This window comes from Urocitellus parryii, chromosome 6, assembly GCF_045843805.1.
Source record: "Urocitellus parryii isolate mUroPar1 chromosome 6, mUroPar1.hap1, whole genome shotgun sequence".
NCBI classification, from domain to species: Eukaryota; Metazoa; Chordata; class Mammalia; order Rodentia; family Sciuridae; genus Urocitellus; species Urocitellus parryii.
In genome coordinates, this window is record NC_135536.1 from 55966611 (window position 1) to 55980642 (window position 14032).

The window sequence follows — 14032 nt, forward strand, 5'->3', positions numbered from 1 at the left end:
TGTCTTCTCTTTAAGATCAAATATTATATTAAAAGTATGTTTAATAAGACAGGCATGGGGCTGGGGTTGTGGCTCAGCGGTAGAGTGCTCACCTCACATGTGCGAGACCCTGGGTTCGATCCTCAGCACCACATAAAAATAAATAAGTGAAATAAAGGTATTGTGTTCAACTACAACTAAAAAATAAATATTTTTTAAAAAATAAATAAATAGGGCTGGGGATGTGGCTCAAGCGGTAGCGCGCTTGCCTGGCATGCGTGCGGCCCGGGTTCAATCCTCAGCACCACATACCAACAAAGATGTTGTGTCCGCCGAGAACTAAGAAAAAATAAATAAATGTTAAAATTCTCTCTCTCTCTCTCTGTCCCCCTCTCTCTCTCACTCTCTCTTTAAATAAATAAATAAATAAATAAATAAGCCAGGCATGGTGCATGCCTGTAATCCCAACAGCTTGGGAGGCTGAGATAGGAGGATTGCAAGTTCAAAGCCAACCTCAGTAACTTATCAAGGCAATTTAGCAACACCCGTCTCAAAATAAAATATTAAAAAGGGCTGGAGATGTGTCTCAGAGGTGAAGCGCCCCTGGGTTCAATTGCCAGTACCAAAAAAAAAAGTATGTTTAATAGATCAAATGTATGTATATAAAATTCAGTTGAAATAATCATTTGTTTTATCTTTTTAAATAAATTTTTTAGTTGTAGATGGACACAATACCTTTGTTTGATTACTTATTTTTTTTTTATGTGGTGCTGGGGATCAAACCCAGTGCCTCACGCATGCTAGGCAAGTGCTGTACCACTGAGCCACAACCCCAACCCTCATTTCTTTTCTTCTATTGCCATTTCAAAATTATTTTTCAGAACCAAGCAAATAATAGTAGTTTATAATGAACATGAACAGTATATGTTGCCTAACTTTGGGCTTATGGTGTAGCTCACTGTATAGCATTTGCATAGCATGTGGGAGGCCTTGAATTTGATCCCGAACAACACTGCCGAATCTTTATATAGCTTATTCTCCCCAATGCCCAGTATTACTGCTTTAGACACTAATCATTCAGATATTGCTTATACAATTATATCATACCAAAAAAGCAGCCCTTCTAGCTTATTTTGGACTTGATCATAACAAATATTAGTCATGATGATTTCTGTGATGATAAATAACAATTTAACTTGGTATACGTAACATTTTTATGTAATAAAAAATTTCAGGTGGCTCATTTTTGTTATATTAGTAAGGGACACTGATACTTTTATTTCATCTCATTTTATTTATTTTGGATCCATCCATTTACTGAAAAATTCCATAATTTCATTCTTTAGAGCTGAGTAATGTTCCATTGTATATATTTACACCATACTGTCTTTATCCGTTCATCTATTGAAGGGCACCTAGGTTGGTTCCATAGCTTGGCTATTGTGAATTGAACTGCTATAAACATTAATGTGGCTGTGTTACTGTGGTCTGCTGATTTTTTTTTTAAATATTTTTTTAGATGTTGATGGACCTTTTTTTTTAAATATTTTTTTTATATGCAGTGCTGAGAATCAAATCCAGAATCAAATCAAATCCACATGCTAGGCAAGTGTTCTACCACTGGGCCACAACCCTAGCCCTGTAGTTTGCAGATTTTAAGTCCTTTGGGTATAAACCAAGGAGTGGGATAGCTGGGACAAATGGTGATGTGCCTTTTTATTTTTAAACGCTGTATTCCAGATATTTGTGACTATAATGCCTTTTTGTTTCTGGAAAAAAATAAAATACATACTTTTCATGCAGGAGAAAATTCTCCAGAAAAACCTAATCCAGTTCAACTTATACCTGCCTTGGTGAGATCACCATCTTCCCGACGAGGCCTAAATGGGACGAAGCCTGTCCCTCCCATACCAAGAGGAATAAACCTTTTGCCGGATAAAGCTGATTTAAGCACAGTGGGACATAAAAAGAAGGAACCTGATGACATCTGGAAGAATGAGAAAGACAGTCTTACAATTGATCTTTCGGAATTAAATTTCAGGGATAAAGATTTGGATCAAGAAGAGGTTAGAGCCATATATCATTTTTAATAATTTAAAAAATCTATGATTTCTGTAGTGTTATAGTTGCAGGAAAAATATCAGGTACTTTTTTATCCCATATTTATTTTCTTATTTGTAAAAATATTTCATTACTGAAAATGTGAGAATACAGTGGATTATTAGGAAGAAAATTCATTACACCAGACTACCTCCCAGAATAATTTACTGTTCATACTATTGTATTTCCTACCACATACTTCTTCTATGCATACATTACTCCTTTTGCATTAAAATTATGAATAATTACATAGAAATATGTTATTGCACTGGTTATTCTCAGTGAACAATTTGTCATATTTCTTTCCTGTTTTTTGAATGAGTAAAATATAACATATTTCCCTTCCCAATCTAATTTCTCCCTCTTCTTCATCAGAGGGAATTACTATTACCATTAATTTATGTTTTATACATTGCTTTAGGTTTTTTGTTTGTTTGTTTAATGCTTTTTTAGTTGTAGATAGACACAATACCTTTATTTTTTATTTGTTTTATTTTTATGTGGTACCAGAGATCGAACCCAATGCCTCACACATGATAGGCAAGTGCTCTACCACAACCCGGGCCCCATCACTGTAGTTTTTATTTATTTATGATATATTTATACAATTAATTTTGTCCTATTACTAGTCTTTGGCTATTGCAAACAATACTGCAGTGGACATTCTTGAGCCTCAACTTTGTGCATATGCACAAACTTTTTTATCATTAAATTGAGATTATATTGTATAATCACTTTTTTAAAAACATTTTTATTTTTTTATTTTGTTTTTTGTTTTTTGTTTTTTTAAATATTTGTTTTTTAGTATTTGGCGGACACATCATCTTTGTTTGTATGTGGTGCTGAGGATCGAACCCGGGCCACACGCATGCCAGGCGAGCGCGCTACCGCTTGAGCCACATCCCCAGCCCTTAAAAACATTTTTTAGTTGTTGATAGACCTTTATTTTTTTTATTTATTTATATGCCGGTGCTGAGAATCCAGCCTATATAAACTCCAGATTCATTACATTATGGTTTGTTTGTTTGTTTTTCCCACTGTTCTGCACTGCCATAAGTCCATTAAGTGCATGAGTGCCTCACACATGCCAGGCAAGTGCGCTACCACTGAGCCACAACCCCAGCCCCTGTATATTCGCTTTTGAATCCTAGATCAGTCCATTTATGCTTTTAAAATGTTGCCAATATGATACATGGTAATTTTGTCAGAAGGAATATGGTTGCTGTATTTGTTTCAATTCAGAGTAATTTTTGATAGATGTTTCCTTTTTATCATTTCACTTTGTCTGATTTCATGTCAAAATATGAAATGGTTTTGTATTATATATGTAAACAGAAACTGTTAAGTCATGGCATTTTATAGTATTAATTTAGCCTGCTTTTAAGATGTTTGATGTAAGTTGACTTTAAAAAGAGACATCATGCAACTTTTGAAGTAGAATAGTATTCTTGTGTCACAAAAGAAAGTATATCAAGCAACTTTTACTTCTGTATGCATTTCTACATTGAAATTGATACATTTTAGAGTATTTAATACATATTGATATATCTTATAGTATTTAAAATACGAAACATTTTCACTTTTATTACTTTGCTCATTAGTATCTCTTTGAGTTAAACAAAGCACCATATATTTTTGTTTTATTTGTGTGTGTGTGTGAGTATATATTTGTGTGTGTGTTTGGTTTTTGGAAGAGGCTCACAGATATTTTGTGTCTACACTTTGTGGTAGGTCAAAGTGTAAGTCATAGGGCTAGAAGTCCAGGTCACTTAACTCCAGATTCATTACATTATGGTTTGTTTGTTTGTTTTTCCCACTGTTCTGCACTGCCATAAGTCCATTAAGGTATTTGTTGAACCTGACTTTCAAGTGTGAAAACTTAATAAATTTATGGACATTTTCATTACTTGAAGGCAAATATTTTCATTAAATGTTTAACCTTATGAATTAAAATATAAAAGCAGTTACATACTTCTGTATTCCTTAATTGGTTCAGAGTTCTATTCCCATCCTTAATGTGTTAGTTTCTCATTGTTTCAACCCTACATTTCTAAAAATGTTAGCTTTAGAAGTTATATACCATGATTTGTTCTCTAAACTCTTAACACTTATTAGCTAGATATAAACATCATACTTTAGAAAACTGCTTACTTGGGCTGGGGATGTGGCTCCAGCGGTAGCATGCTTGCCAGGCATGCGTGCGGCCCGGGTTAGATCCTCAGCACCACATATAAACAAAGATGTTGTGTCCGCCGATAAGTAAAAAATAAATATTAAAAAATTATCTCTCTCTCTTAACAAAAAAAAAGAAAGAAAGAAAAGAAAATTGCTTATCTTTTTGTTAACCTTCTGGAACTTGTAAGTAGCTACATCAGCATAAGATTAACTATACCTCTCTGACTTTAACTCAGATATCTACCATCTGATTCAGTGATTTATTAAGTAATTGAATTAATGCAGTATATTTAGACTTGTGCATGCTACCAAAAATATCATGGTGAATAATAACAGATTCTTCCTCACAAGGAGCTTACAACCTAGTAGGATGTTTTATTAATATTCAAATGATGAACTCTGTGTTTTTATACTGTGTGCATATGTATTAGCATCCATCTTATTAATATGAGATTGAGGGGCATCTACCTAGGTATAATTAATGGAATTTAAAATTTAAGGATAACTATTACTAATATAAGGGTTCCTATTAATCTCTTGACGTTAATTGGTTTTGTTTTTTCTTAGATGCAGAGCTCTCTTAGGTCTCTTCGTAATAGTGCAGCTAAGAAAAGAGCAAAACTGACTGGCAGCACTTCTGACATTGAAAGCCCTGATTCTGCAATGAAGCTTGATTTGAACATGGACTCCCCATCTCGATCTTCCTCTCCAAACATCAGCTCTTACAGTGAAAGTGGAGTTTACAGCCAAGAATCATTGACTTCTTCTCTGTCTACGACTCCCCAGGGAAAGAGAATAATGTACATGTTAAACAGTATTCATCTGTGATTTGTGAACTAAACCCCTAACATTATGTTTGGAAAAAAATTTTTAAATCTTTTTCCTTTCTTGTTTTTAAACTACTTCTAAAATCCAGTGGGAAAGTTTACCTTCAGGACTTTCACACTTCAGGAGTGGGGATGAAAAGGAAACAATTCCAGCTGTAATCTAGAGTACATAAATTAGTATAGGCTCTATTCCCCAAAGCCCCAGTTGTTCTTCCTAACATGTCTTTTTTTTTTTTTTTTTGTACACAATAACTTTTACTTATTTTTTTTATGTGGTGCTGAGGATTGAACCCAGGGCCTTGCACATGCGAGGCGAGTGCTCTACCACTGAGCCACAACCCCAGCCCCACCTTCCTAACATTTATCTTACTATTCTTTTTACTTTAGCTCCCTTCTGGATAATTTTTTTCTTTTGCCAGTTAACCTAAATTACTGTTTTCATTTGAAACTCGGCACCAGTTTCCTCTAATTTGTGGATAAGATCTACCCAGCTGTATCTCACGGTTTTCTTATTTTGTTATTTCCCTTTTCTTATTTCCTCAGAAATTCATACTATAGTTCCCATAGCCCTCTCAGAAGTCTCCCTGCCTGTAGCATTAGTGCTAGAATTAGAGTCCTGGATATCTACAAAAACAGTAATTTTTTTTTCAGCATAACAATTGAACCAATTTTTTCATATCATTTCTACAAACTCTGAGTCTTAAACAGTAATCCTGCCCTTATTTCTGGGCATCTTGGTGATCCTATTGTGAAATTTGAGAGAATGTTTTCTCTTTTTATTTTATACAGAAACCCAGAGTAGAATTGCTACAACATAAGTAGATATATTTTTATATAATACATAATAATTATATAAAATAATATATAATTTTTATGTAGATACATAGGTAGATATAAATTTTATATAAGAAAATGCTAAACAGTTTTCCAAAATTCTCATTTCACATTCTTATAACATTTTATTTTCCTTTATTTTCTTTTCATTTTAACCTGAATATTGTTTATATACAGCTATTAGAAGTAAATATTTGAAATTAAATTGAATTAAAATTATTTTTACTTCAGTGAACTGGAGCTCTGACAAATATAGGTAGAGATTGCATAATCAAAGAAGAGGTATGTTTTAATAACTTTAATACAAACAGATACTATTTTTTAGCAATTCATAGATTAAACTGTATTTTTTAAGATGTATTTTTTAGTTGTTGATGGACCTTTATTTTATTCATTTATTTATTTATATGTGGTACTGAGAATTGAACCCAGTGCCTCACATATGCCAGGCAAGTACTCAACCACTGAGCCACAACCCCAGCCCCTTAAACTGTATTTTTATGTCCTATTCTTAGAAACTTGTTTTAACTCATGAATTTCTCCTTCACATTTTAAATTTAAATATCAACATACTTTGTGCTTAGAATTTTTTTTCTAAGTGGAAATATTTAGCTTTTAGACCTAAAGTGATTCCTTCGTCTTCCATGAAGATGAAATTAAATATTGTGTACTCCTACAGTTACAACATCATGTAAATAATGTAACATATTTGGGAAGAAAAGTTGACTTTATAAAATGGCAGCATTTAGAATTCAGTATTTCCTACATCATCTCAAAGAATTATTCTCTTTAGATATTGAGTTATGTAAGAAGGGAGTTGACCACATCCTCCTTTATGGGCTGAATCCCCACCCCCACCCCCCACCCCCACTCCCTGGGATTGAACCCAGAGATGCTTAACCATTCTGTCCATCTACAACTACAAAAAAAATAATTTTTTTTTTTTTTTTTTTAATGATAGTGGGATGAGGATGTTGCTCAGTTGGAAGAGTGCTTACCTCTCATGTACAAAGCCCTGGGTTCAATCCCCAGCACCACACACAAAAAAGGAACAATTAACTGGTAGTAGCCATTGTTTTTTATATTTGTTTGCTGCCTAATTATCTAAAAGTTGAATGAGTTCAAAAAAAGAGTAGAGAATGTATTATATGAGTATTGAACAACTATAAATCAAATGTTTATGAAATTACTTTGTTTCATTATAGGTCAGACATATTTCCAACATTTGGATCAAAACCTTGTTCAACAAGACTTTCTTCTGCAAAGAATAAAAACTCTCATACTGCTGAACAAAGCCCCAGTGAAGGTATCTATTAATGTTCTATAAACATGATTTATAAGATGTATGATTTTTAAATGATATCAAAAATGATAGCAGGTATTTTCAGATTTATAATTTTTGTTATCAATTAAGAGTAAATCATTTAAAACTCCTTAAAAGGCTATTTAGGCAAGGGTAAATGTTATATTATTTTTGAAACAAAATATTTACCTAACTGAATCATTAATTTCTCCCTCTAAGTCCATAGGTACTCCTATGCTTGGCTTCCCTACCCAGACAGCTTAATTTAGTTGTTATGAATTAATAACTCACTGTCAGAATTTTGAAAGCTTTTAGATTATTGTAATGTACAACATAGAGAACCACCAAGCATCACAAAAGACAATTTCCCTTAAAAACAATATTTAGCTAGTTAACTACTAGTTATTATAAGTTTTTTTTTTTTGCTTTGTTTTATATATATATTTTTTTGTTGTTGTTGTTTGTACTTTGGAGTGAGCCCAGGGTGCGTATTATACCACTGAGCTACATCCCCAGTCCTTTTTATTTTTTTATTTTGAGACAGGGTCTTGCTAAGTTTCCAGGTTGGCATCAAACTTGGATCCTCCTGCCTTAAACTCTCAAGTCACAGGGATTCCAGGCATGTGCCACTGCACCTGGCTAAATTTATTTTTAAATGAACTTGTGGTTCATATAGATACATGTGAACTAGGTATGTTCATATGTGTATTTTGTTAAAAATTTTGTGAACTAACTTGGAAATCTCTAATTTTTTTTAACATGGTGTCATTTAAAAAAATATATCTTTTTTAAAAATTTATTTTTATGTGGTGTTGGGGATTGAACCCAGTGCCTCATGTGTGCTAGGCAAGCGCACTACCACTGAGCCACGACCCCAAGCCCTGGAAATTTCTAATTTTTATTTTTTTTTTTTAGAACTTTATTTTGTTTATTTTTTAATGTGGTTCTGAGAATCAAATCCAGTGCCTCACATGTGCAAGGCAAGCACTCTGCCACTGAGCCACAACCCCATCCCTCTAATTTTTTATAACATCACTTCTCAGGAAAAAATTTAGCAGTAAGTTATCTATTTGGACTCTGGTCTATCTGGAGTGGGAACTGCATGAGATTTTTTATGATTAATAAAACTATTAAATTGTGAATGAATTATAACAAATTGTGATGTTATACTTTATAATTATCTTTCTAAAAGCTGTACATGAATATGATCCTTTTTTAAAATTTTCAATTTCTTGCCCTTAAATATGTCCTGATTCTATTTCCTCTGATTCCTACTACCATGACTTTAGTTCACACTTGTTCTCATTCCTTACCTAATTAGCTTCCTTAGTTTTCTCCCTAGTTTCAGTTTAATTCACTTACAGTCCATTCCTCCACATTGTAGAACTGACTGTCTTGACTAACAAAATTCATTCAGGGCATCTTTCAATGATCTGGTTCCTGCATACCTATCCAGCTCCATTTTTCACTTTCCTCTTTGTATCTTGTGCTCCAGTTAAATCAGACTACCTTCAGTAGTGTTTCCCATCTTTTGTACTTGCACATATTATTTCTTCTGCATGACAACTGGAATCTACATCACACCCTTTTCAGCTATGAAAGAAGCTCATTTGTTTTTTTCTGAGAAGCCTTCCCTAATTTATAACATTTATAATGTGATAACATTTTACACTAACATCTTTTATACTGGTTTTTCAGTTATTTATTTTTCTTCTACTCTCAGATTCTTGATCCCAAAGATTAGTTCCCTCTGATTACCTACCACAACCTGTCGTAATCATGAATGCCTGACTTAACCAAGTGTGCTTAATTTATTGGTTTGCACAAAGCTAATAGTCAACAAAGAGATAATTACTCTACACATAAAGTCAGCATGTATGTCGTAAGTCAGTGTATAGGTCTGTAAGACCCCAGCTGAATCCCAAATTGATATTTAATAATAATATTCACATTTTGTGTAAGTAACTTAACTGCTTTGAAACTTTGTTTCCTCATTTTAAATACATTAAAGATCAAAGAGACATCTGATTGCTTTATTGTATCTAATTTGCAAAAATGAAACTATCTTGTAGATAGATAAGATTTGGAAAAGAGTAGATTTAAAACATGGATTTGATGCTAATTGTAGGACCTTGGGATTTGTTTAATAGAGTGATTAGGGCTGGGGATGTGGCTCAAGCGGTAGCATACTCGCCTGGCATGCGTGCGGCCCGAGTTCGATTCTCAGCACCACATACAAACAAAGATGTTGTGTCCACCAATAACTAAAAAATAAATATTAAAAAAAAAAAATAGAGTGATTAGTTCTGTAGTACACACTTCTAATGTAGTATTCAGAGTTCCCCAAACTTGCCTAATATTTAGTGTTTTCCAAATTTGTTTAATCTTAGGAATCACCTGGGTTCATATGTAACACATGTGTAGATTCTGAGGCCTCATCTCATACCTAATGAATTTATCATCTTGGTTAGAAATCTGCACTTTTAATAAGTAACAGGAATTTCTAGGATCACATTTTGCAAACATTGTTGTTATTGAATTCACTATGAGATAATTCTTAAATTTAACATTCTCTCAAACTGTTAAATTGCCAATGGTTTAAGATTTTTATCAATTTGGGTTTGTTGTTTACTGTAAACAAATGATTCCTATAAGTTTATTATATTTCCAGAGGTAAAACATGAAAATAATAATGCTCAGAATAAAGACTATTTGAATATAAAAATGAAAATATCAATTATGTAGAAATCCTAAATCCCGGGGCTGGGGTTGTGGCTTAGCAATAGAGAGCTTGCTTAGCACATGCGAGGTGCTGGGGTTTGATCCTCAGCACCACATGAAAATAAATAAATAAAATAAAGGTATTGTGTCCAACTACAACTAAAAAAAATATCCTAAATCCAGTCTGTCTTTACAATAGTGTTTCCATTGAAGGCTTGCACACATATTCTACAACAATTACTCTAAATTGTGTTAAGATTTTCTGAATGGTGTTATAGTAAATTTTTCCCATACCAATAGTGTTGTCTATTAATAGGAAGCATGTCCACCCAAAACCAGAATCTTTATAAATCTTACTTTATGGACTGTCAAAACTAAGAATTTAAAGATGTCTATGCTACTTCTAGAAGTTATCTATTATTATCAGATATTTATTATTTAATATCAGATATTTTTGAAGTTTATCTTTGTGAACTGACCTAAGGCCTTCTATTCCACAGTTCTTTCTAGCCCAGCTGCCATCAGTTACTTCTTCTCTCCACATCCTGTTTTTTAAAAATACAACATTTTTTTATACCTTTATTTTATTTATTTTTTGTGGTGCTAAGGATCAAATGTAGTGCCTCACACATGCTAAGCAAGTACTCTACCACTGAGTCACAACTCTTATCCAAAATACAACATTTTTGGGCTGGGGATGTGGCTCAAGTGGTAGCGAGCTCGCCTAGCATGCGTGAGGCACTGGGTTCAATTCTCAGCACCACATAAAAACAAAATAAAGATATTGTGTCCACCTAAAAGTAAAAAATAAATTTTAAAAAATACAACATTTAAAAACAATTTCTTATTATTATTGCTTGATGATTTATGTAGGAGCTACTTATAAAAATGGACAGTGACTAAATATTGCCTAGACATTCTGTGGTTGTAATAGCTGCATAGCGTTAGTATAGAGTGGTAAGTTTAAACATTCAAATATATATTTAAAGTTTTTTTTATTTTTTTAGAAGGAGGCATAGAAAGAGAGTTCTGTTTTTATTTTTAATTAAGGATATAATAATATTTAGGTATTTATAATATTCTAAGTAGGTACTATGCTGTTTTCTTACTTTAATCCACATGACAGCTCTAGAAAAGATTCTACTGTTATCATTTCACATAGAAGGTTAAGTGTCTTGTCCAGGTTAAGTGGCTATGATTTAAAGCCAGGAAGCCATGATTCCAGATACTGGATTCTTAATCACTAGTATTTTCCTTGCCTCATCAACCAGATCAATACATGGAAATAGGAGAAAAAGAGAAGAATGAAGAATATAGGCATTTTTCTTGTCACTGTTTTAAAATTCTGAATTAAAAAAAAATGGTGTGTAAAGTTAAGTGGATTTATTGTTATTATTATCATTATCATTGGTAGTCCTGGGGATTAAAAACAGTGGCACTGTACCACTGAGCTATATCCCCAGCCCTTTTTTAAGTTTTAATTTGGAATGAGTCTACTAAGTTGCTGAGACTGGTCTTGAACTTGTGAGCCTTTTGCCTTAGATTCCTGAGTCACTGGGATTACAGTCATGCACTACCATGCCCAGCAAAAGTGTCTTTTAAATATTAAATGCTTGTCATATTTTTAGACATATACGTTGGATCATATTTTTCAAGTATTACATTTTATATTTCATTGCAATTTTAAAACCTATTTTAAGAAATGTTGTAGTATAACTTATAATAGTTTTATCTCTTAGATAAAAAGTATTACATGATTTAAAATGTGATATAACTTTTAAATTACTGTCATCTTATAATTTCTAGTATGTTGCCAGCCTTTTGAAAAGGTTAGAAAGCAAGATTATATTATATTAATATTAAATTAATGTTAACTTCAATACTTTATTTCTGATAATCTTAAATCATGTACATGCAGGTAATCAGATTTTGAGAGATTTGTTCCTATTATATAATATTACCTAAATTATTTAAATAAATATTTATTTTATTTCATAGGGATTACAACATCCAATGTAAGCATAATTGGCCAACGTATGAACTATGGGTTTGGATGTGGTGATTGTGAAGATGATAGGTCACATGACATTTTACCCAGTGCTTTAAAAATACAAAATAAGGAAAACCCAAGACATAAGCATACAAAAGGTTAGTAAATTTCATAACAAATTAATTTTTAAAAATACAGTAGAATCTACATCAGAGTTCTCCCTAAACATGCCAATAAAGAAAAACTTAACTGAAAATTCTCAGTTTTGAGGTTTTTCATCTTATCCTTCTGCTGATGTGTTACTTAAATAATTTTGAAGAATAGAAGAATTCACAGGTTTGTGTTGGTAAATGGACTTGCCTAAGGAACCAGGGAAGGGAAAGGACTGCCCATGAGTTGAAACTAGGTAATCCCTCCTGACTTCTACCCCAAGAGTATACACACATCCTAACATACACACACAAACACACAAAATTTTTTACAAGACATTTTTCCACTCCAATAAGGTAGAGGCAATCATGTGAGTAAATTACTCCCAAATGTCTGGTTAGGTTGTAACCATGGAGTAAAGCTGTGGCAACAAGAATGTGAATTTCCTGTGGTAGAACCTGGGAAAGAGCTTCTTTGTTATCACTGACCATTTGTTAGCAATTTATGTGTTTTTAATTATTGGCTAGTCCATCCAGTGACTGCTTTATTCATTTCTTAAGAGATTCTGACACAAGCTGCATATTAAAAATTACCTCTAGGGGACAAAAGAAGTGATTTTGAAGGTTATAAACATTTAAATAGGTAATTAGAAGTCCTCTGTTTTTAAGCCTGGTAATCTAAAATAAGTAAATACAGGGCTATCATTTTTTCAGTAGCAACTGTGGTCATGATAATATTAACTTCAATACTTTATTTCTGATAATCTTAAATCATGTACATGCAGGTAATCAGATATGTTAGCTCTTTTTATTGTGGAAGTGACCCATATTGTGTGAAAAATTGATATAAGCTTTTCCTTGTTTTTATTTTTTATTTTTTGTAAATTTCTTAAAATTTATTCTAAAAAAATTCAGTATTTGTTCTTTGTGGCAGCAATAAGTTGTTTATTGTTTTTATAAAATAAAATGATGGGATTTTTATATTTACTTACATATTTTATTTCTCATGTAAAGAAAATCAAAGACAAAAATACTTAAAAGTAACTCATACTAAAAAAAATATTAAATTTTTTAATAGCAAACATGTTCAAAACGAAACTTCGAGACAGGTTTCTCTTCCATAGCGTTACTGTTTTCCTAATTGTGGAGACATAAAACTTTAAAGTCATCGTTGTCTACTTATCCTTAGGCTCCATGTTTTGGAAGTAGTCCATCCTATCATTTCTTCTCAGTCTGATTTTATCTGCAGCCATACTTGTGATTTGGCCTTCTGCTACCTCTTCCTGTAAAATTATAGTGCCTTCTGGAAAGACTTAGCTCTAATTTTTATCCCTTTAAATTCAGAATCATCTTTCTAAACTACAGTGATCTTCTCCTCCATATTGAAAATCTTGAGTGGTTCCCTGTTAACCATAGAATATAGTTTCTACTCTATAGCATAACTTTTAAGATTTATAATCTTAGAACGGTGGCACACAACTATAATCAGAGTGGCTCAGGAGGCTGAGGCAGGAGCATCACAAGTTCAAAGCCAGCTTCAGCAACTTAGGCCCTCAACAACCCAGTGAGATCCTTTCTCTAAATAAATAAAATGGGATGGGGATGTGGTTCTGTGGGTAAGTGCCTCTGGGTTCAATCCCTGGTACCAGGAGAAAGGAAAAAAAAAAAAAAAACCGTAATCATGTTGCCTCTGTTTAACCTTTTTGCTTTATCTTACCATTCCTCTTTTAATGCCCTAATACTCTGGCACTTGTAATATTGTAGCTTTTCTTACTTTGTAATACTTTGCAAAGCCTGTATGCTTTATCCAAATCTTAATGTGTATGCTTTATCCAAATCAGTTCATGTCTGCTTTTGAATACTGGTTTAAAAGCTACTTCTTTGGAAAATTTTGCTTATTTTTTTGATCTGGAATAGTCTTCTTTACTCTCTTCAGTCACCCTACCTGCTAGTT

At 32.8% G+C, this 14032-nt stretch overlaps 1 protein-coding gene across 2 annotated transcripts in view; it reads left to right on the forward strand.

The window, feature by feature from the left end:
* Nucleotides 1–14032, forward strand: part of Togaram1 (TOG array regulator of axonemal microtubules 1) — a 94345-nt gene that overhangs the window by 48901 nt on the left and 31412 nt on the right. The window contains exons 5-8 of one of the 2 annotated variants that reach the window (XM_026412659.2): nt 1783–2045; nt 4822–5054; nt 7121–7221; nt 11938–12087. In XM_026412659.2, the coding sequence (XP_026268444.2) occupies nt 1783–2045; nt 4822–5054; nt 7121–7221; nt 11938–12087 (747 nt within the window). The remainder of the gene's footprint in view (nt 1–1782; nt 2046–4821; nt 5055–7120; nt 7222–11937; nt 12088–14032) is intronic. The other variant, XM_026412660.2, reaches the window with a different exon arrangement.